The sequence below is a fragment of the Merops nubicus genome, unplaced genomic scaffold, assembly GCF_000691845.1.
Source record: "Merops nubicus isolate BGI_N331 unplaced genomic scaffold, ASM69184v1 scaffold21184, whole genome shotgun sequence".
Taxonomy (NCBI): domain Eukaryota; kingdom Metazoa; phylum Chordata; class Aves; order Coraciiformes; family Meropidae; genus Merops; species Merops nubicus.
In genome coordinates, this window is record NW_008603838.1 from 19,639 (window position 1) to 44,332 (window position 24,694).

Here is a 24,694-nt window from a genome sequence, read left to right on the forward strand (position 1 = left end):
TCACAAACTTTAGGGTTTCAGGAACTTAACACGGCACAGGACAGACTGGCCAAAGACAAGCTCACCCAAAGCTGAAGCATAGCACTGAATCAAAGGCTAACTTATCAAACAGAACTGCAAAATAATGGGAAAATGTGAAAGTAGCCTTGATTTTTTGTCTCATCAGAATCTGGTCTATTGAAACTGAGTAGTTTAAGTCAAAATACAGCTCTAGATAACAATTATAAATAATAATTAATAATTATATATTATAGTTCATAATAAGTAAAAAAATAATAAATGAAAAGTCTTTTCAACTTGTCATACTTTTTGAGACATCTATTTTTTTCTAGACACCAGTTTTACTTTTTTCCAGCTTTTGCAGTACAAGATGAAAGCTACATTCTGAAACCAAAAGCAGGTTTGAAAACAAGACCATTCTTCTATTCATCCACAAAGTAGATGGCTTAAATTAACTTTTTTTACACTTGTGTATGCCTAACCTGTCTAATGACTTACCTCTCTTCCTTTATGTGTCACCAGAGCAGCCAAAGGCTTGGCATAGAATCTGCTGTAGGAAAATCCCAGGCAGCCATACATACTGTTAGCAGTGAGTTTCAAAGCTTTCTGTCTGATATCATACTGAAAAAAAACATGACCAGAAAAAATGATACAACCACAGCCAGCAAAGAACAGAACTTGATGTTCACAATTACCTTCACAGCTTTTTATACAGTCTGCAGCCATAACAGACTAGAAGTAAAGCACGTTACAATCACTGCTCACTACTAATCATCCCTATTCTGCCAAGCTGATCAGGGCACTTAAGGGAGTGGAAGGAAAAATCAAAGGGATTCTATAAAACACACCTGTAAATAAAGGTCAGGATTTAAATCTGGCTGTTTCATTAACTGTTTAACTTGGCGCCTTCTCTCCACCAGCTTCCTGATTTCTTTAGGCAAAACTCCCATTTCCAGAGATGGGTCAGGAAGCTCTGGAATTTCCTCCTCTTCTTCAACCTGTCAAATGATCACCACTGCTTATTATTTTTGTTTTGCTTGAGGATTAGATTTTGATGTGTCAAGTGAAAAGCTTGGGGAAAATAAACAACAACAACAACAACAAAAAATTCCAGTGTGTTTGTGTCTGCTCCTGCAGAGCACCCAAAGCACAGTTTAGAACAAGCAGCATGAAAGGCTTTTTGTGGTACTTAACTATACCACTTAGTCCCTGCTGGGAGACAGGGACCAAGCCTCTCTCTTGTCTGAGAGAAACCCAAGAGAGACACTGGCCAGTACCAGGAAGATTGGTTAGTGGGTTAGTGTTGTTTTTGTTTTTGTTTTTTTTTTGTTTGGGTTGGTTTGGGTTTTTTTTTGTTTGGTTTTGGTTTTTTGTTGTTTTGTTTGTTTTTGTTTTGTTTGTTGGGTTTTTGTTGTTGTTTTTTGGGGGGTTTTTTTGTTTTGTTTTGTTTTTTTTATGTATCTGCATTTTGTATATAGATGTGTGTAAACATATAAATCCTACTAAATAAAACAGACACTTCGACTCTTAGGTGTAGATAAATAGATATAAAAATATAAACAAAAGCACACAAAGAAGCAATACCTTCCATGCCGAAAAAAAAACCCAATTTTTTTCATTAGCCCATAAGTACTTTTGGTGTTCAGAACTGCAAAAAGGAGCCCAAGTTCTGTGGAACTGATACTTTGAATAAGGTAACTGACAAAGGAGATAGCAACAGTAACAACAGAATGAAAACTCCACTCCAAGCAACTCTTTATTACAGTAAAACAACCTAACAGAGAGCACACATTCTTCTTGTTAGCATAGTCAAAAAACAGCTGCTCAGCAAAAAACGGAAGAAAATTTCAAGCACAATGAAAAAGACAGAAATACACAAAGAAAGGGCAATAGAGACACTACCAGGTTGGCAAGCTTAGTAAAGCAGTCTGGGAAGAACCATAACAAGAAATGACACAGTGACAGAAACTAAAATAAGCTGCTTAGGTTTGAAGTATGCTTGGAAACAGTGTAAATCCACAGAGTCTGGAGGAAATTTACTGACAGAGCTCCACATACTCTTTTTCCCTTTTTCCTCATTTCTGCTATGGTACTGATATTGCAGTTGTTATGGGACTGTGACCCATAACTTCTTATGCACAGCACACTAAATCCAATATGTGAGCTGACAGCAGTAAAAAATAAAAGCCTCAGGTTTAACGTTTAGACCTGACCAGCTCACTGCTCCAGTTCACAGCGCAGCTCCACCAATTGTTCCAGCAAAACTGAGGAAAACAGAATAAGCAGGCACAGATAAGCCATAGCCAACAGAGCTGCTGAGAAAGCAGCACATGGAACTACAACTTCAGGAGGTTTTTCAGATGTGTTTAATATAGTTTAATGCTGTATTAAAGAGCATGAATTTCCGTGAAGCTGGTCCCACAGCTGATCTAGTCACAGTATCTCTCCCTGGCACACACACCCTCAAGGCATACACACAGTTGTCCTGATGTCTGATAAGAGTTGAGCTCATACCATGCTCTTTCCTCCAGGCAGAAGCATGAGACTTCAGTTTCCCTCATTCAGGTACGTTTACATGAATTCTGCAGCGACTAAACTTTCAGAAGCTTCTACCAAATTAAGATGAAATTGGTCAAGGGGCTCAAAATTGCTAGGAGGACCTGGAACTGAAAAGACCCACCAGGAGCCTCACTAAAAATCTTGTTCCAGGTTTTCAAGGTTTTATTTATATGGAAGAGCACTTACCAAGAACCTGTAAGAGTATTACCGAAAGAAAGATGACAGGCATGTAGCAGTCAAAAAGTCCCAAATCAAAACCTACTTTGATGTGTCTTTAAACAAGAACCACTGGGGTTTTTTTAAGTGTGAGAGGGGAGCAAAAAAAAAAAAAAAACAACCAGCATTAAACATTGAAAAAGAAGAGTTTTTTAAAAAGCCGATTCACAGAAAACACACCAAGTTAAGACAGTGTAACTTAAGTCACAAACTGAAGCACACAAACCTCTGCCCTTTTGCGTGCTTCTGATGAGAGTCGCTGCACTGTGGTAAAGCAGATGTTAAACTCCTGGATAATCGATGGGTACAAGCTGTTGAAGTCGAGAAGCAAAATAAACTTGTCATAAAAACCTAAAACAGAGTTCAAAACACAAGTCATAATTAGTTAGTCTCCCTAAGGATCTAATCCAACTCCACAATTAATACTTAAGTGACAGTAATACAATGTAACACACTTGAATTAAATCCCTTAAAGTAGCTGTTGAGAAGCATCACTACCCATTATAGAAAGCTGTCAGAAGTGGAACGATCCAACCCCATTAACTCACCAGAGTTGAACAGATAGCTTCTGTGTTGATATAGGACACTGGTACAGTTTTCCCCACATAGAGGAGAAACTGAAAGAAAACTTACGTGTCCATGAGAAAATTACACAGAGACACACAGTCCTAATTCCTCACAAAACCATAATCGTCTCACAAAAAGCTAAGAAAAAAAAAAAGCCCCAATAATAAGCAATTCCACAATCAATGTTGGGAATTTTCTTGTACGTAACAACCCTTGCCCCAAACCACCACTCCAGACTCCCACACGACACACAGATGGTGCTCACACAATCTATCTGCATTAATATAACCTACCTGGCTCTAACTTCATAGAAGAAAGAAAATTGCCATATCTTACCGACTTTGGGATCCAAGACTAAGCCCCCAGCATATGCTGCTTTCTTTTTCCCTATCTTTGATTTATTCTGATCTTCAAAATCTTCATCTTCATCCACCTACATTTGGCATTTAAAAAAAGTCATTATCTAGTCTCCAAGATTTCTGTACTTTTGGAGGAGTTATTTTTGGCAAATCAGGTATGAAATTGGGAGCCAGTGTATAGAGTTTCATTTTAGGTACATGCAAAATGTGATGTTTTCATCATGATCCTTATTGAAGCTCTCTACATGTCAAAACAGCACTCATATCAACTCCTATAGGAACAAACTGCTAACAAGGGCTTACAAAGAACTTAAGGAATTGTCATGATGATTCAACAAAGCATTAGTATGTGTTTTCTGGATGGATGGATGGATATAAGTCAACACCAGAAAAAAATAAAATCAAGTCATGACTCAGAAGTATTACTACCCAATTATATTGTAGGTTTGCGAATTACAATGGCTGAAATGAAAAATAAAAACATTACTACTGACCTAAAGAATACTTTGCTATTTGTTTTGTTGTAGTAAGAATTTTTCTCCAAGTTCTCCAATGTTAATCATTTAAAATCCTGGCACTGCTTTGATGCAACAATACAGTCAACAGAATTATTGGTTTGGAATTTGCTGTTGAACTTATTTAAAAGTTAAAAAAAAAAAAATAGCGAAATACAAATACACTCTCAAATTTTAATTTGTTTACTAACAAACACAGATGTTTCTATAAATACATTTACACTGGTATTATCCAAAGGAATTTTTTATAATATGTTTGGCTATTTCACCCACACTCTCAAATCACCTACCTTACAATATATACCTGAAATACTGTTCATCAACAAAATAATTGTACTGTAAATGTGCATCTATTAAGCAACACAAGACTATCTTCTTTACTACAAAGCCAAGTACTTAGCTTGCTTCAGTTTTAAGCTAAAAGAGCAACTGACTTTCCACAGGTCTGTGATACAATGGAAAAGGTGTTACACTGTCCCTTCAAACCATACATTTCTCCATTATCAGTTAGACAGCAACAAAAAATTAATTAAGCTGTAACATTAAGTTGTATCTAAAACTGGTTATGTTTGGGGTTTCCATGCTCTCACAGAACACAGCAAAAAGACATAAAAACATTTTTTTTTTTCTTTTTAATAAAAAATATTGAAAAGACTAAAACTAAACCCACCAGCTTCTGTGGAGGCTTTTTAAAAACTTGTTTGTCCGGCACTATGTAGTCTTTTTCATGAAATGCATGAAGCAGCAGGAACTCATTACGTTCAGATCGCCCGCCCATCATCGTCCTTGACTATAGAGAAGAGGAAAAAAAAAACACCAAGAACAAAGATTTCAAAGTAGAGCACAGAAAACACTGACATACAACAACAGACTAAGCAACATCATTCAACCGTTTATAGGTTCACTTAACATTACTGTTATTCTGTATCATCACCATGCACAAACTCATATGTGATATTTTAACGGAAGTTTTACATTATTACTTGACAAGTACAAACTCTCACACTCATCACAGGAGAAAGAATTACAGCATCATATATTCTCAATTACTTTTTAGAAATTAAAGCTAGCAAATCAAACACAGAAAACATGGAACTTGTGGAACAATGGCAAGGGAAAGTGATAAAAACGTACCATGACATTGCCAGAGATGTTTGTTATTTGAAGGGCCAGTGGCAGAACATTCAGCTCACACATGATCTGGAGCATGAACTTGGCATCTGTCCAGGTGTTTTCCAGCATGTAAATTAAGCGAGGAGAATCACTGGGAAAATAAGAAGGATGGCCTAGTAAAGTAAAATCAGTCTCCCTTGTATTCTGTAGTAGAATCATTGAATCATTAAGGTTGGAAAAGACCTCTGAGATTATCAAGTCCAACCGTCATCCAATAGTACCATGACCACTAAACCATGTCCTGAAGTACCATGTCTACATGGGTTTTTTTAACACCTCCAGGGATGGTGACTCCATCCCCTCCCTCAATAGCTTGTTCCAAAGTCTCACCACTCTTTCATGAAAGAAATTCTTCCTAATATACAACCTGACCCTCCCCTGGTGCAACTGGAGCCCATTTCTTCTCATCCTATTGCTCATTAGTAGTTTAGATCCATATGCTGTATGGAACACATGGTATCTGTAGCACACCAGTGCTGAATTATATGGCAAGCTCTTTTAATTAAAAAAAAAAAACAAAAAACCAAAAAAAACCCACAAAGCTCTAGCTTGCATACCCTATTAATGTATCTAAACCAGTGCTATGATACATCAGTTTGCTTTGCACATAATAAGCCATCATCTACAAGTAGTTACATTCTTTAAGAAAATATTAAAATATTTTACTTTTCAAATACCAGCATGCTAAGTCAGCATCTCCACGACAAATCAAATAAGCAAACATGAAACAGTATAATGTTAAACTAGTTCCTCTGCTTTCCAGTGCAGGATTAAAACCAGGACTCTGCAACATACTTGTACATATTTCGAATTTCCTCTGGCAGAATTGTGATCCTCTCCATTTTCAAAATCTGCCGGACCAGTTCAGACAAATGGTAACTTTTGCAACGAATCAGCTCTTTAGCAGAAATTTCTACATCACAGATCATGCGACCGCAGGCAGCGTTCCGTTCAGCAAACCCTCCTCGACCCTGAACCGTACCACACACGGAGAGAAAAACCCAAACAAAACAAAACATACCAACATTAACACAGAACACCTATCCAAAATACATGCTCGTAGGACTCAGCTAAGTCACTTGGTCACTAAACACTAATACTCTGCTAAACACCACTAATACATATAATATCAATACATAATAATGCTTTAGAATTATGTCCTAAAGGAAGCCATGGTATCTTAAATATGTCAATGTTAAGTAGATACTTAACTCTCATTATTAGTTACATCTTAAATTGTTACACTGTCATGCTTTTTTTTTTTTCTTTTATAATTAGAGTAGTCCCAGTAAGAACATGGATGTGGATTTTGTTTTTCCTCTGAGGGTATTTTTTGTATTAACAGCAGGACAAAAAAGTCACAGGACAAACCACACACAAATACTCATCCTGGCCTCTAGGAAGGAAAAGAACAGGCAAGAACACAGCCATGTTCAGCACTTCAATACTCCCAGCCTCAAACACTGTCCTCTGAACAAATATGTACCAAGAACTACAGAATTATTAACTTAACAGCTATGTGATGATTCACCAGTCAAACCAAGTTACATTTTCTCATCTTACAATTACAGCAGACAAAGACTGTTACAGTAAAGACTATTGCAATTAATCTGTCATTACCATCATCTAGTTGAGATACGTAAACTAAATTAGCTTAACTGGAAAATTAGTTTAGCTTATTACTGTAATAGAAGCCATATAAACATTCATCATTCCTGATCTGGGACATACGAAATTCAGCACGACCAACAGTCAAAATACATCAGTGTCACATTTACAATTCCTCAGCAAAATTAATTTATTTTTAATGCAACATAAAGGGGCTTAAAAGACTTAAGCAATCTTATTACCCCAAGCTTTGGCATATTGGACCTTCTCAGTCGACCTATCTTGGACCAGTGAGGGACTTTGGACACATTAATTCTTTGAAGCAGCACTTCCAGATCAAATCCATAAATATTATGACCCTTGCAGCAGAAAAAAATAACAAAAAAAGGTTGCAATAAATGTAAATTGAAAGACTTACTTTAACACACTCGAGATTCCTTTGCCCTTTGTGGTTTTTTTCCAACTAATTGATGGCATTATCTCTCTCATAGAAAGCACTTTTAAGAGAACATTTATCAACAGTATTCATTAGTCCTAACACTAACAAGGCTGTTCAGCAGAATACCAAAATCAGCTCTGTAACTAGCTCATAGCACACGCAATTCAGCTTTATGCTTTCATACCAGACACTACAATTTAAAGCTTCCTAGGAAAAAAAACCAACATCCTTTATACAGCATATAAACTGAACTATGAGTAATTCCTTTTCTCTCCATCCATGAAAGTCTTGATATTGACACCAAAATACTGTGCTTTTTTCCTTTGATACTGCAAAAGGCATAGCTGTTAAATTGGGATAGGATGATTTTGAAATCAATGTTTACATCTCAAAGCACTCCAGCAATACTTGCAAAGTTTAAACAACGCTAAGGACAATGGTGGCACTGGTCTGTAACCTCAGCTGGAAGTAAAATGTTGCCCTGATGAACACGAGTCTACATGGACCAGTCAGTCACCAGGAACGTTCACCATATCAGATACATCTCTGTAGTCCAATACTGTGCTCCTTAGAATCAGCAGCAGCATTACAGCCATAGTAGAGAAGTCCTACCTATATTGCTGTAGCTTGTATTTCAACAACACTAATTAAAACAGGTGCAAATTAAACTGCACTAACAAAGCTCTGCTGGTTTTAGAGCTCTCACATCTCTACTACTGGCATCTTCAGTTTAAAACTACTGGCTGCAGTGTTTCCCCATATTCCTTCCCATAACCACCCAGAAGCTCAGCTTGTAAGGTAAATACCAGATACCAGCTGCAGTGAGCTGAAAGCATCAGGAACCTGAGTGCTCATTTCATCCTACTCCCACCACTAAATTATTTGTATTTACCTACAGAAGAATAACAAGTTGGTTATAAATCTGAAGTTGGCTATATACAACTTCAAATTGTCTTCAAAATTCTTTTAAATGAGTATCAGGATTTTCCATTAAACGTAAGAAAACAGAAAATTAGTAAAAGTAGTAAGTTCTCACCTGCCAATACAGTAGAAAATATTAAGAACACTTAATACAAAACTTTACTGACATCCCATGGATTTGTATAGGTTATTATTTTGATTTACAGGATAAACAATCTAAATGGTGATACAAGTTATATGAGCATCTGAACTGAAACAGACTCAAGTATATCGAGAGCTCATATTTTTCTAGAAAAATCACAAATTATTTTTTTGCTGTGTTTAGTCTGAGGAAAAAAAAACAATTTGCTTCAGATACTATGGAAATATGGCCTATTTCAGGTATTATGAGAAATAATAAGGTGTATAAAATGCTGTCAGGGAAAATTCTGTATCATCCTTATATCAAAGTACACCTGCTGGCTTATAAGAAAATTCAATTCATAAGGCAGTCTAAGCTAAACATTAAAAAACCTTTAAGGGGACAAAAGAAAAAGAACAAAGCTGACCAACTCCAGTATGCTTTAATTTAACTCTCAAAATCTCAGAACTACTCACCACAACAACATCTGGGTCAATTTTGTGAATCTTTGCAAGGAAAAATCCCAGCAGTGTTCTCTCTGTTGCAGTAATTTCTATTTTAGCATTCTAAAAGGAGCAAGAGAGCAACTGATTTCAATGACCCAATAAGTTTGAAATGGAAACATCTCCTCTCCCCTACTAGTTACAAGACAATAATAAAGCACCACAGAGTTCTCCCTTTCCTTCCATAATTCAAGGCTTTTTGTTCTCACTCCCATAGACACAGAAAGCTTTTCTCAGATGCTTTCTTCCATTTTGCTTTTGTATGCAGGTGTCTAGTGATATTCTAACAGCCTCCTAAGAATCAAGCACACCAGGAATATGCTCCACGTGCATCCTTCACTCACAGACTTAAGATTACACAGAAAGAGAGGGAAAACAAAAATAGGTTACTTTATTATCCTGCCAGCTCTCCCAGTGCCCTTTAGAAAGGATGTCTCCTACATGTTGACAGACTTCACTCTCCAAGGAAAGAATAAACAAATTCTCCCAGTTTTCTATGAGTATATAGGTATAATAAAAACAAACTACAGTTTTAGCCTCTCTGCAAAACCTTTCCCACTCTCTCAACTAATAATCTGTTCATTTTGTGAGCACAGCTAGCAGCACTGATTCACACACAGCATAAACCTCCAATTTCACAAGCAACACAGAATACATACCTGGATTTAGGTTTACAGAGTGGAAAACTAATGAAATAATCATGCCATCCTTTTGAATATTTCTCTTACGCAACTTACCCAAAGCAAAATGAAGTTCATATGTTAAAAGGTACTGCAATTAGAAGACTAACAAAATGAAATTACCTTCTTTTTAATAGCTTCTTTGAAGTCATAAGGAAAAATGCAATCATTTGGTTTAGAAACAGCTGCAAAAGAATTATATTTGTTCTTATATACAAGTTCTTAATTGTACCCTCCCCATAAGCATCCATTCACAACAAAGGGAGCTAAGGAAAACCAACCTCTAACTCTAACAAGCTAGCCTTATGTCAATACTTGTCTTTAAGATAATCAACTAATTAATAAAATGTTTAACAATTTTAATCAGTCGCAATTGAGGCTTCCATTGGAGATTAACACTATGGTCCACACCTTCTGAAGAACTCCTCTCAAAACCATTCAGCACTCTTTATTACTTCCAACTGGGGTCTGAATCTCAAGGTTTACCTGACCTTACTCAAAGACACTGCTGTAAGATTATTTTTTTTTCTCCTAAGGAAACTCATTTATAAATGTTTACTCCCTGTTTTTAACTTCATTGGTTAATGACTTTTTATTGAAGTCTTTATTGGAAAAACCATAGTTTGAGATGATGCAAAATAACCCCGCTCTATACAGTTTCCTGTAATTTATTAGTTTTACTTCATCTTCTGTTCTCCTGGGTTACTTTCTTCATCCATTAATTTAGACCATTTATTTACCGTCTTGTAGTTATTTTTTAGTTCTTCTGAACACAATTAAAAGAATAAAGCCTGATTGGAGTTGAAACCTTGCCAGTTACCTATTCTAAGCCATTATTGATGGAGTGACAGAATGAGGTAAAAAAAATAACCCACAAACACAAAAAAAATAAAAAGCCCACATAACCAAGAAACACAACAAAAGAAAAACTCTGAGGGAATTATTTTTCTACTCAAACTGTTCCAAGTACATACCACAGAAGTGTGTCTGAAAAGGAGGCTGAGGTGGAGCCTTATCTAGAGGAAATTTCTGATGAATCAGAGCTGCAACAGCCACAATCTATACCAAGGAGATACAGAACACACAAGTCCATAAACAACTCTTATCAATATCCATTTCGTCCTTCCCCTCTTTTTCAGTTTCCTCACTTCTTTTCTCTTGTTTCTACAAAAGGTCCCTTAAAAATTAATTCCAACTACAAACAGTTAAAAGAAGAAAAGTTATCAATTGGTCTCAAGTAAAATAAAGAAGAACTTACTCTTGAATGATTATCTTAGAAATCTGAGAGGAAAATAACTCTTTTTGGAAGACACTGCTCTTACAGAATTTTGTTCTGAATCTAAACAGACCCCATGATTTAATGGGCTCCCTGTGAAGTGCAAGGGAGACATGAGCAGGGCAGGACAAGCAGAGGAGCCTTCCTCTCGGAAGGGCTGCCGTGAGCAGGCAGTCAAGACTGCCAAGAAGCCAAGAGGTTTCAGTATTTAGACACTATTAATTTTACTGATACTTGTTTTGCTGAAAGATGTCCTAATCCCCCGATAATGCTCAGGAAAGCCAACAGAAGACAAAGCTTTAGAAACACGTTGGCAAGCAGAGTCCTGTCAGTACTTTGCTTATGTCTCATTACATTGGCTAGAAACCAGGAATTTTCCATACTGCACCCCCCAAACAAAAAATTAACTTCACCAAGAGGACTAATTCTGCTTGAAAAATTTGCCAGCCTAATTTTTCTTTCAGTCAATTAGCCAGAAACAACTATCCTCTACTATTAGGGAATACTAAATCTCTTCCAAATCTAGGAAGACTTATATTAGTAAACTAATACACAAGCCTAACTCCATGTTGGGGTCTGCAGTCCACAACAGAGAGTAGTCACCTACACCTCTCCTCTTTTCTGAGAAAAGGAAGACCTCACAGCAAGAACAGAAGATTCTATAAGATGCTATAAGATTTAGACCAAATTCTCATGCTATTTCAAAATTAGTTTTATCAGCAGAAAAACCCTACCACTTTACCTAGAACCTATTATTCGCTCTACCACAAAAAAAGTAATAACCCATTAACAGATGTTCTGGGACAGTCTCATTTATATCTGTTATACACAACAGAAAAAAATAGAAGGCTAAAAAAAAAAATATATGATCTGCCGTCACAGCAAATATTCTTCCCAAACAGGCCCCCTAAACTCACAGTGCTCAAGCTGGTGAGACCTCAGTAAAAATTTCTTTGAAAAGCCCGCAGCACAGGAAGCTTATTCAACAGAAAATATATTTAGACATGTTTTATTAGGTTAAGTTCCTCCAAGTCCTAGAAAATTTTTAGTATATGCCAAAGAACCAAACCAAAACACAATCAGATTACTTACCTCATTCTGGTGAGTCTTTGGATTCTGAGTGGTCTTCATGCTCAGAGACATGACCACGAGAGGAGGAGGAGGAGAAAGATCTTTAGCCACATTCACTAAGCCAGGCTTCATGGCCACAGCCTCCACCTTACACCAACTGACTGGCTGATTTGAAGGCTCTGAGGAAACAACAATGAACCACCTTCATTCTTCTGGGAACCACAGGTCAGGCTTTGCGAACGGCACTGCTGCACAGAGCACGTCCTCTCAGTGTCTTGCCTTTGTGTCCAAGATCCAGACTAATCCTGCCCAATGCCTGGTAATGCCCTGGGCCCTGACTCCCCAAGTCAGAAGCCTAGTCACACCAGGGGCTCTTTAACACCAAAGAAGAGAGGAAGATTTGTATCAAGGTCTGGAAGATGTGTAATGCAAAAAGATACTTCAGTTGCCTTTATAAAGAGTAGAGAAAGGTATAGGCCAAGTGAGCATAACTCCACCTAAATTCATATACCACATTCTAGCATCTGATCTTGTAGTCAGTCCAAAGGGAGAAAACTTCACAGAAATTCATTATTATAAAAAAGTATCAAAAATAAGTGAAATAAAATTTCTCAAACACTACAGAAAAGGCAGTGTTAATCAAAAGAATTTTGATCAAATGAGGACGAGAACATGACTGACTGAAATGCTCCAGATAATTAATTCATTTAGAGATAGTCCTTCAGAAACACAAATATGATTATTTCCATTATGGAGATTGGGGATGTCTTAAGAGATTTCAACCAATCTGGTAGCATAAGCTATCCTAAAATGTAAAAGAGACCACAAAAAGCCATTTAGACATGAAGTGTACAAGAGCTAAAAAAACATATAGCTTGATGGAAAAAAAAAAGACACATTCACCACCCATTATCATTGGCTAATTTTTTGGTCTGCAGTTCTTCACTTGCTTTAAAAAAAAAAACAACACCAAACAACAGTGATGATTCACAAAAGACGCTGATAAGGTAGCTCACTACACAGCCTAAGAAGCAAAGGTTACATTTCTGATGGATTAACTTTTTGAAGACAGCTGTTGGTACACCTAGATACCTTACTCTCTGAAAAATTATTTGACCCCTTTCTGGAAATCCACATATTTTACCTCCTCTCATTATCCTCACTCTAAATGCAGACAAGTAACTGACTAACTTATCCTCATCTACAAAACGCTGTTGATCTCTCCAAAGGAAGACAAACAATCAAATGTTTAACATCCTTTTCCATTTTTTTAAACATCTTTTTCATCCTTTTTTTGGCATAAATATAACAAGCCATCTTAACAGACAGTTCTCAACAGTGTGGGCATGCCACAGGTTTGAAATAAGCAATTCTGGGATCAAGATTCAGACTCCAGGGATGTGGGAGTGGGAAAAAGCACTCCCTTAAATGATCATTTAACTCTGGCTTGGAATCAGTATCTGAGCTCACACAAGGTAGTTCTATGGGGAAATAATGCACATTAGCATTAAGTAAAACATAATATTGCCTGAACTGTTGGTTACCATTGCCATACCATTTGTCATACTGGATACGAGGAACAAAACAGGTCTGAACTCATTTCAGGTGAAGAAAGAAAACGCCAAAGAAATATGAGATCAGTTCTTGGGAAAAAAATGTCAACGAAAACCACTCTTCAGCCCCTGAAATCAGTGCCAGAAAGAAAGTACACTGATGCTTGCCAATGGCTGGTGGAAAACCCATCACAGCCAATCCATCTTTTGGCAGTCAGGGATTTGTCTCATCTATTCCAGCTTAAAATCCTCACTGGTATCAGCTCTGTCAGTGACTGAGCAAGGTGCTAAAGAGGAGAATCCTTCTGGGTGTCAGCATTCATGCTGTCAGTTCTACCTCTAAAGTGCCACAAGGAGATTGCACTAATAGATGTAGCTTTTGTCCAGCACAATCAGCTTCCTCACATTCTTGGAAATATGCAGCACACATTGAATAAAGGGCTCTAACGAAGCCAAAAGAAGGTGGCATAACCACCTGTAAGTGGTGCATGCCACTCACGAGGCAGAAAGGATTTCAAACTAAAAAAGCTCTGTACCACATTCTAAGTGTCAGAAAAAAAGACCTAACACAAACAAAAAAAGCTATCTAGCAGCAGTTAGCTCTTAAAAAGATACATTTGCAGAAAAAAAAACGCATCAATCTTAAGTTATCAAGAGAAGAAAGAAGAATAAACTTCTAGGGAACCATAGCACAGTATACGTGGCTTTAGGGTAGGCACAACAGAGCAGCTGCTGGGCACTGCAGAGTGCCCTCCCACTCCCAAAGCTACCACCTCATCTGTACACTGTGCAACTTCATATGGATAAAGCTCTCACTCCAAAACGGAGAAATAAGTTATAGTTTGTACCAGATAATGAAAATTACACAGATAAATTGTTCATTTACAAAATGATTTATCAGTACAACATAAATTTCCCCCCTCCCTCCAATCTATAATTATGCGTGTTTTCCAGCAACCAGGTATTTTACATGCAAACATACGTGGGTTTTTTATTTCTAGCCAGCATGGTCCTTTGATCTTCCTACTAATCAAGAGAAGTTCCAGGCTAGACGTGTTAGTTCCAAATACATGTGAAAATGTTTGTCCTTTCAGGTCTTGGGGAAGCCGAGGGCATTCAGCCTGACAAGTAACAACAGAAAGCAGTGAGTCATTTCACCCCACGGAACTCTTCAAGGTTGACACGCTATATTCAGACAGCACCTTAACAAAACTACACAATACCTGAAATCACTGTAATTTCCCACAAGGAAAGCCTTAACCCATAATATCTTACAGTAGCTGAAGAAATTACACTATTGACTTAAATAGGCACATAACGAAATGAGGACAATAATGTAAAAACGCACTGAAGCAAAAGTTCTTCACCCATACTGGATATAAGACAAAAATATTGTCAGCCAAGACTACAACAATATTCAATGACCATTTTAATGCAGGAACTGCTCTTGTTGTAAACTTAATTAGTTACAGCTTTAATCTTGTCTGTCATATAAAGACTAGATAAAGTGTTTCTGCACTAAAGAAAAAATTGAGATAGCTAGCAAATCTCTACGGAATGCTGCTTTTGCTCCCAGAACTATTAAACAAAGTGGTTTAAGAAGGCGTTATCCCAGCAACTGACCCAACAGCTTCAAGACTGGGGAGTCATTTACATTTGAAATCAAATTGAGTATTTTTGCTAATGAAAAATAGCTACTGATGTCCTCGTGGTAATCTTTCCATCTTTGCTGCTCAATTTTACAGCTCGTCAACAAAAGTCTTTCTCACCCAGCTGCTGTTTACAAGAGCCATATAACCAGAAATATCAGCTATATTCTGGACATGGACTGAACAAAGCATTTAAGGGTAGTAAGTGTTTTAAAACATCTTACAGTATTTTGGGCCCCGATCCAATACAGCTAACAGGGTTGTTTGGCTGATTAGTTGATTTAGTGGCAAGGTCATAAAAATTAAGGCAGGGTAACTGGGAATATAGGTTGTTGCAAATCAATAAGCAAATTACAATTGAGATCAAGGTGGGAGAAATGCAGTACTTGTAGGAAGTTTTCTCCTCGTGCTTTATTTACACAAATAGTGCTAATGGCAACAAATCAATGTGTTATAGGTTACCTGGCAATGAACTGGTTAAGGATCAATCAACATACAAATAACCGATAACACAATGAACAGCTAACTACACACTGCAACAGAGGTACAGCCACTAGTGACCTAAAGATCAAGTCATGTATGAGGTATTTTTTTGTAAAATCACAATTCTTAATTAGGTAAGAAAGCAGGTTATGGTCTTTCATCAGCTTAACTATACTCACCGAATATTTAACTTCTAAGTATTCAGATTTTGCTGGAACATCTGGGATCTCAAAAGCGTAATATTTCTCCACTTTCTATATAAAACAAAGATTATTTTTTCAAGATCTCCCAACAGAATATTCATTCTGTACAATAAGAAAGCTAAATGAAATAAAAGCCAGACAAAACATCCATCTCAAATATCATGGGCTTGATAATGTATTGCCAATGCTGCAATTCATTATAAAATCTAAAGATAGTAAGAATGTTTTAGTATCTGTATTTAATCTCTTTAGGTTTTATAACATAAAAAGTTTCTACAAAATTGACTTACAAGTATACTAACCATTACAAAACCACAAAAAAATTACAAGCTTAATAGCTAAGGAAACTCAGCAACATTCTGTAAATTCAAAGGCTTCAGACATACTGAATTGGTGGTTGCATACCACCATGAAAATCATGAAATGGCTGAGATGGAAAGGCATCTCCAGGGATTGCCTAGTCCAGCTGCCTGCTTAGAGCTGGGTCAACTGAAGCAGGATGCTCATGGCCCTCTCCAGTCAGGTTTTCAATATTGCCAAGGATAGAGACTCCACAGCTGCTCTGGGCAACCTGTGCCAGTGCCTGACCTCCCTTACAGTAAAAAGTGTTTTATGTTCTGATAGATTTCCTGTGCTTCAAATGGTACCTATTGCTTCTTGTCCTCCACCACTGAGGAGAGTCTGCCACTGCCACCTTTACTCCTGCTCATCAGATGTTTACAAACAGTAAGATTTGCACCACCAATCCCTCACCCCAAACCTTCTCTTCTCCAGCCTAAGGAGTACCAGGTCTCTCAGGCTCTCCTCATATGACAGACACTCCAGGCCCTGCAATTATCTTTGTGGTCCCATGCTGAATTTGTTCCAGGATGTGCACGTCTTTCTCAGATTGAGGAGCTCAGCTGAATGTAGCACTCCAAGTGTCCAACCAGGGCTGCACAAAGGGGGAACGACCACCTCCCTGAGACCTGCTGGCAGTGCTCTGCCTCGTGCAGCCCAAGGCTGTCTTTGCTGCGAGGGCATATTGCTGGCTCTTGTCCAGCTTCACATCTACCAGGATGACCAGGTCCTCCCTCCAAAGCTGCTTTCCTGACAGTCAGTCCCAGAGTCCATGGGGTTATTCCAGTCCTGGTGCAGGACTTGGTATTTCCCTTTGTTGAACTTGATGAGATTCCTGTCCAGCCTGTTGAGTATCTTGACATTTTCCACGTCCTTTGTCTCCACACCCCCTACCCCTTTCAGCAGCAGGCACACATTTTCCCCTAATCTTCCTGCACCTACAGGAGCCTTTCCTACTGCTCTTTGACTCCCACATCAGATTCAACTCCAGGTGGGCTTCAGCTTCCCTTTTTCCACCATGATGTCTCCCATTTCCATCAGTCTGCCCTCTAATCCTGACCCGTAAGCTCCTGATTGGCTCTTTGACCATCCTTAGGCAGGACTTCACACATTCCCATTGCTCTGACATGTAAAAGGGACTCCCCCCTCCTCACCATCCCATGCTGTCCCTCTTAACAGTGTCCTTAGCCCACCAGGTGTCTGTGATTCCAATCAGATCATAGCCCTGTGACTGCATATTATTCCTCCTTTTATACAGCATGCTTTAGTGTCCCAGCACTTCAGAGAAGCACCCAAGAGAGCCGATTTCCCAACCATCTGCTGTTCCCAACCAATTTACTCTATTACACGCTTAGAATCATTGCTATGACAGTGTTGTGTTCTTCAGTTTGCGTGACTCTGGTTTTACTAGAAAGCAGTCAAGGTTGTTTACGTATCTCTAACAAAGTCAGTTAAAGCAGTTTCAAGTTCAATACAACTCTACTGAAAGTATCACTTCTGCTTTCTTCCAGAACAAGAATCATTTTCCACCACATGCAGAGCAGAACGTGTCAGCTTTTAAGAATAACTGCCTTAATTTTCCATATAATTACAGTATCCCGTGCAAGAATGGTACGGTAGCTTCTCAAATGCCACGCTCGACCCTGTAACTTCTATGCTTCACAAACCATTTGCACGCCTGTTATATGTTATTGTAATTATGTTATGCCATAACTATGCTAGAACTTACCACAAGAATTCCTAGAGGGAATTAAAATTAATTAAACTTAAATTCAAAAACATATTTCCAGTGGGCAGCACATTAAATTCAGCACATTATATATCGAGACAGCATAATATACCACTAGAGTAAGCTCAGTAAGAAAAAACAGTCACCATAAACTGGAATACAATTTATAAATAAACAAAATACATTCACAGTTAGATAAACTCAAAGTTATTTGGGTTTGGGTGGTTGGGTCTTGTTTCCTTAAATTAACAGCATTAGCAATAGCTCCCTCAGAGCACAGTAACAAGCAGTTAAGCTTGCTACTTCTCATACCACTGCATTTTTAAGGCTGCAAAGCCTGGGTAGGAGAGGAGAGGGCCCTCTGCTATAACTAGGAAGAAGGCAAATCCAGAAACAACTAAGGCAACAACAGCCATACAGAGTAATATAACTTGGTGCAAGAGCACCACTAGGAAGTCAGAACAGCGTCACCAACTAGCATGCAAATGTAGGTCTGAACTGTTGAGCTGCAGCAGCAGCTCACACAAGCAGCACGCCATGGCTGCACCCTAACAGATGGCCATCCACTGCTTTTTGTGCCTGCTACTGGTAGCCCTCCTCCTTTTTTTTTTTCAACTTAAAAAAAAAAAACCTCAGGCTTCAAACAAGTTCTTGTTGCAAAGGCAAGCTGAACATAGTGTAAAAATAGTATGCTGCAGTGATTCATCTGCGTTATTCCACAGAGCTCAGCTCGATTACAGCAGTGTCTGGCCACAACTGCAGTGAATGGATGCTTTGCTGCAGAGTCATCTGCCCTTCAAGTGGCCCTTCAGAGAGCAGAAATGAGCAGCAGTGATTAGCTGCTAAGTTCCTAAGTGGAGTAAGGCTGCTTTCAAATTGATTTGTGAAGACTTGCTAACTTGGCAGCAGTGCAACCCATTGAAGCTCCAATTAGCAGCAGGTGCAGGAGGAAGTGATACGGCTCAAGTGTATCTGTTTGCAGGGACAAAGTTGGGTGCTGGCAAGGCCAAGATGCACACGCACACAAAGGACAACTTGTCTCGGTGTATAAATACTGGCTCCCCCCACATCATCACTAAACCTGCTGTTCTGAATAAAGGAACTGCGGGTGCACAGCAGGTGGGCTAGTAGCCCTCCTGACTTCCAGCTAACGATGGAAGAATCAAAGAATCATTAAGGTTGGAAAAGATCTCTGAGATCATCAAGTCCAACCATCAACCCAACACTACCATGACCATTAAACCATGTCCCCAAGTGCCACATCTACACTTTTTTTTTTTTTAACACCTCCAGGTATGGTGACTCCACCACCTCCCTGGGCAGCCTGCTCCAGTGCCTCACCACTCCTTCAGTAAAGAAATTCTTCCTAATATCCAACCTAAGCTTCCCCTGGCACAATTTGACCCCATATCCTCTTGTCTTATCACTAGCAACCTGGGACAAGAGACCAACACCCACCTCTCTACAACCTCCTTTCAGGTAGTTATAGAAAGCAATAATGTCACCCCTCAGCCTCCTTTTCTCCAGGCTAAACAATCCCAGTTCCCTCAGCTGCTCCTCATAAGACACATTCCCCAGACTCTTCACCAGCTTCATTGCCCTCCTCTGGACCCACTCCAGCACAGATGAAGTATCCATTTCAAACAGAATTTGAATTCTTACTATTCAGAAACAAGTCTGCTAGGTAGTTCCAGAGCTTCTTTGCACCCCCAACTATCCTGCCTAATTTATTCACGAATTAAAATTTATAAATGCATTCTTTTGCTAAAATCATCCTTTAAATAGCTTTCTTGCTGCTCATCCCCTTTTAGTGCTTTTAGAGAGCAAACAGGTCTTATCATTATTCTTCATTTTACTAGGCTAAAAAAAAACAACCCTGAAGCTCTTCCATAGCTATCTCTGGTATAACTGATTCTCCTTGTGCCTCATCCTTCACGGTACCAACTTTTCTACCTGTTGCTGCTTGAGCTAATCTTTCCTCATCAGGGTGATCAAGTGTTATAATAGTCTAGGTAAGATCTCAGCAGTGCCCTAATGCTGCTACTTCCCTGCTCCTGGTAGGCATCACTCCTGCGTTACATCCAAGGACCCCAGACAACATGGTTGATTCTTTCACCCCAAGCTCTGTATAAATTCTATGAAAATGTGATAAGCTTTGAGCTAATGTCAGAAATAACAGTTCAAATATTTCCTGCATATGGTTTACCTTGACTTTTAGAAGCCATCTGTGAAGGTTGAACTATAGTACTCCATTACCTCACTCACACTATTCTTCCTTGGCACGCTGCAGAATAGATGGAGGTCTCCTGAGATTCTGTTAGCAGATCTGCCTCTTTTCAAAGGCCCTTCCCCCACCTTCCATCTCATTCATATCCTCTCTTTTAATGAAGAATTGATTTGCCCCAAGTTTCCTCCCTTGTTCCTGAAAGGGTCTTTGAACAGTGAGCTATTGCAAACTGGCCTTTTACCTGTTGTTAAATTCATTCCTTTCCAGTTCCCATACATAACAGCTAAGTCATAGACAACTATGCAAGAGAAGCAACACTGAGTAAACTGAAAACACTAAACTTGCATCAGTTTTGAGAGAGAAAATAAGCCAGAAGAAAAAAAAAAAGTCTTACAAAGTAGCAACGACACATGCATGTCCCTGAGCGATGTAAATAATGCACTAAACTACATGCTGATGAAAAGATGCCATGTCTTGCATGTACGTGCCATGTGAGAAACACTGCTCACATTTTCACTTTCACAACATAAACTTTCATAAGCACTCTAGCTTTGGATTAGATGACCTCCTGAGGGTCTTTCCAACCTGAATTACCATAAGAACTTGTTTTTATTTTCCCTCATTTACATATTGTCAAACTCCATTCTTCCTGCATTTTTCTTTCCATTCCATTTCCCAATTCAGAAACAAATCCTGTGAGGTCAAAAGATGGCCAGTCTAGGAAAGTTACAGCTAATTCCACCCATCCCGTAACTACAGCGAAAGGCAACTTTGCCAGGCCAACAATGTGCTACTTCAAGAAATGGAAAAGTTTCTGAGCACTTCACAATGAACAAATCTTTTCCTTTAACTTGCATGCCAGCCACCTTTCCCCACAGAAGCTCCTTACATCAGCCCCTTTGCCCCAAAACACAAATGCTCTTATGGAAGTGAACAAGAAAGCTTTCTCACACTAGCAAACCAATTCAGTTCAAATTTGCAGGATGATCATCACTATCAGCTCTTTTCCTGCAGACTTATGACAAGTTTTACACTATTGCACATGCAAATTTTCAGGTACTTTGTTTTTCCAAAGTTACTTTAAGTATTTGCTGAGCAAACAGAACATAGCAAAACATCAAAAAAAAAGACCACTGCCCATAACTGTAAGCCCAGCACAGCTTAAGTTTCAAGACTGGATGACAGTCATCACAACTTGTTACCTCCTGTATAAACACACTGTGACAATCCCTGCTCCAAACAGCACACATTCTAGAAAGATAAATCTGCAAGGGTGAGAAGGATAAGACTTGCCAAGAGATAAAGTTCAGTATGACACCTGGTCAAATGCAAAGACAGTCTAATCCCAGTGTAGTGACCTATCTGCTGGAGAACACAATCTTTCATTTCAAACTTTGACACCATGAGCTGATACTCCGGCTTTAGGTATCAGAACTTCTTTCTGTTCTGTATTCTCAAGAATAGCTCAGCAAGCAAGAAAGACAGTCCAGCATTCAACCCATTTTCAAAGAGCTAATGAATGAATATTTTCAAATGCAGACTGTTTAAACTTCTGATGGAACTATCACACTGCAGATTTACTGTTCTTAAAGGAGTATGGATATTTAGGAAGACCCTGGGATGGCTTTTACAGTAGGTACAGTTACACATCAGGAGTTTTGGATTTGTAATTTCACCATAGCCTCCCTCGCCGGAGAGCATCTCAACAGACTTCACACCTTATGAAACAGAGCAACAGGAAATGACCAAATAGGATGCTTGTAGACAAACCTTGGATTTGAACTTCATGATCTTATACTTCGGTGAAATGCAGTCGTTAAATTCCTTGAAAACACTCATTATGGTTACTGGAGTCTCTGTCTCTTTGCCAATGGATAGGTCCATTTCCTCAAAAACAGAAGTTGTGTTTTACAAATTAACAAAAAGTGTCAACAGACATGACCAATAAGTGAGTTTGGCTTTGCTATTATGAATCATGTATCTCCTCAAGGGAAAACTACAACACAATTAGACAAGAACCCCCAAACTTAAAAATATTATTTGAAACAGTGTTTAAAAAGCACCACGTTTTCTAATAATACTTCAAGACAACTTTTATTTCCTAAGCAGCAAATCTGAAGGTGACACTTTGTTTTCAGTTGTTAGGGTCAGAGGGAAGGAGCAATGCTCTACTCTGCATCTCACACGAGATGCACCATGTCTATATTATACTTAACTTTACCACCTACATCAGACAACACGAGCTTCAACAGTTCCCATAAACACGCTACCAGAACTCAGAACCTGCCATAAGCAGAATGAAAGGTACTTATGTTTGACATGCTTAAAATACATACTTACTGTTTCACGTGGCAGCAGATAAACGGTTCTCTCAATATTTTTCACTGTCACACAACAGCTGACATAAGTGTTCGCAGATTCAATCCAAACTTTGCCGAACAAAAATACCACACCTAAGAAGGGCAGAGAAAATAATTCACTGCACAATTCTTATATTAATCATTCTTAATGTTGCTTAAAGCAGCTCACCGTGTATTCCTGCATAGAAACACAATCATGTCTCATTTAGGTCCCTGGACAACAAATATTCCCAATGTATCAGCACGTTCTAAATTGTTTAAAATACCAATTTTACAAATAGATACCTGTATAGTTCCTCATGCCCCTATGTCTCCATCACTATAGTAACACCTTAATATGTGAAATTCAAAATGGCATCACACAGCCAGTCTCAGAACTCTGTTCTGATACTCCTTTTCCACCTACATTAGTTTGATAATTCATGAGGAGAGGAAGGAGAGAGCAGTGAAAGCTGAAGATCATTAGAATGCCTGTGCTGTCAGTCACTCCTGAAACATGTTACCTACAGCCTTTCACTCTTCAGCTAGACCAGTACAGGTAATTTTTTTCTACACTTTAGTACCATGAGATCAAGACTCTACCACTAATGAAATGCATAGAAATACATTTGGAAGACAACAACTACAAACTGATCAACTGAAGAAAAGTTTTCAATGTTTTTAACAAATGAGGACACCAAAAGATGTATGACATTGCAAGAAATCCCAGATGCTAAGACAGCGGTTGCAATCAAAGTACATTCAGAGATCCTAAGAAGAGCAGGGCTAGTGCAACAGACTTCACTGTAGACCACATCATTATCGTACATGCACATCTCTGAGCCATGGAGAACTTTGCGTTAGCACAAAATGCTACAAACTGCTAATCAAGTGATGTTAAACTTTGAAATAACACAGAATAAAGCCAGCTGACTTTCACATACAGTTTATGAACTGCAAGTAAACCAAATTTCCAACTTGAAAACCTGGCTTCCTTGAGTTCCCTTCAGACTCCAAATAATTTGGAATTTGATTATATGAAAGACACTCCTCCTATAGTACATTACTATTGATGAAATCAGAAATATCAGATCTGAGACTGTCTCAGAAACAGTGTTTCAGGTAAAGAAGTTTTTGGATACTGCATTCCTCCATCTGACAATGCACAAAAAAGTCCTTGGTTAAGAGTTATAATTTACCTTTGCCACATGATCTATCAGATGGAAAGGCATCTTTCCTACTCCATTAGATCAAAGATAAATCAGTGAAGATGCACTAAGACAGATGACAGAGCTAAGAGTGACAGGCTAAGAAAAATCATTTCTTGAGTGCTTGGAATAGATGTGAGCAAGCCCACTTTTGTCAAGGACAGAGAATACTGCAGTTTTGAAGACGATGAGGGCAAGGATATAAGCTTCAGCTACACAAAGTATCTTGGAGATTTTAATACAGAGGCAATCTTCAAGATTTAGACAGTTGGAATAAAGGGATCTAGAAAGAACTCAAATTACAGATCTAAGTGACAGAGAAGATGAAGTTCTTGTCCCCAGCAACCTTTGGGGTTTTTGGGTTATTTTTGGTTTTGGTTTGGTTTTCTTGTTGGTTTATTTTTTTTTTGTGTGTGTGTGTGTGTGTGTGTGGTTTTTTTGTTTGTTTGTTTGTTTGTTTTTAGAAAAAAAGGGATAAAACCCCTCAGGTTTGTATCATACAGAAAGATGAAACTATGAGAGAGACCAGAAAACAGTAGCTAGTTGTTTGAACAGCTGGCAATATTAAGAGCATGGAAAAGATGAAGAAGTTAACCTGTCAGTCATGCATATAAGCAGGTGAGGTAGAAAGGACACATAAACCAGTCAAAGACAGGGTAAAAGGCTGCCTGGATTGCAAGGGCAATCTTCAATCAATTCTATCATGGACAAATAAATGGTCTTAATCCCCAGATTTCACAGAATCAGAGTAATATAGGATGGAAGGAACCTTTGGAGGTCACCTAGTCTCACACACACACCCAACCAACCATACAGGTTGTATGTATGCAGGGCTGAAAAGCAGGGCTAACGTCAAAGAGTTTCCAGAGACACGTCACAGGTAAAACCAAGAAATGAGAGAACAGATATTGGGCCTTATCCCCAGTAAGCCTTATGTCCTGGTTCCGTGTAAAAAG

The 24,694-nt window shown here is 38.5% G+C and overlaps 1 protein-coding gene across 1 annotated transcript; it reads right to left on the reverse strand.

Annotated features, from left to right (window-relative positions):
- Positions 1–498: 498 nt before the first annotated feature.
- LOC103771517 (DNA polymerase alpha catalytic subunit-like) lies at positions 499–22,852 on the reverse strand (the record flags this gene model as incomplete). Its single annotated transcript, XM_008938818.1, has 17 exons — positions 22,837–22,852; positions 22,532–22,644; positions 21,962–22,078; positions 15,873–15,947; positions 14,544–14,682; positions 12,030–12,187; positions 10,636–10,720; positions 9,785–9,846; positions 8,955–9,044; positions 7,240–7,356; positions 6,185–6,360; positions 5,351–5,480; positions 4,887–5,006; positions 3,679–3,775; positions 3,002–3,126; positions 849–998; positions 499–621 (listed from the first exon to the last, which is right to left on the reverse strand). Coding segments are annotated over exons 1-17 (1,893 nt in total), but the record flags the coding sequence as incomplete, so codon positions are not given.
- Between the last annotated feature and the right edge of the window lie 1,842 nt (positions 22,853–24,694).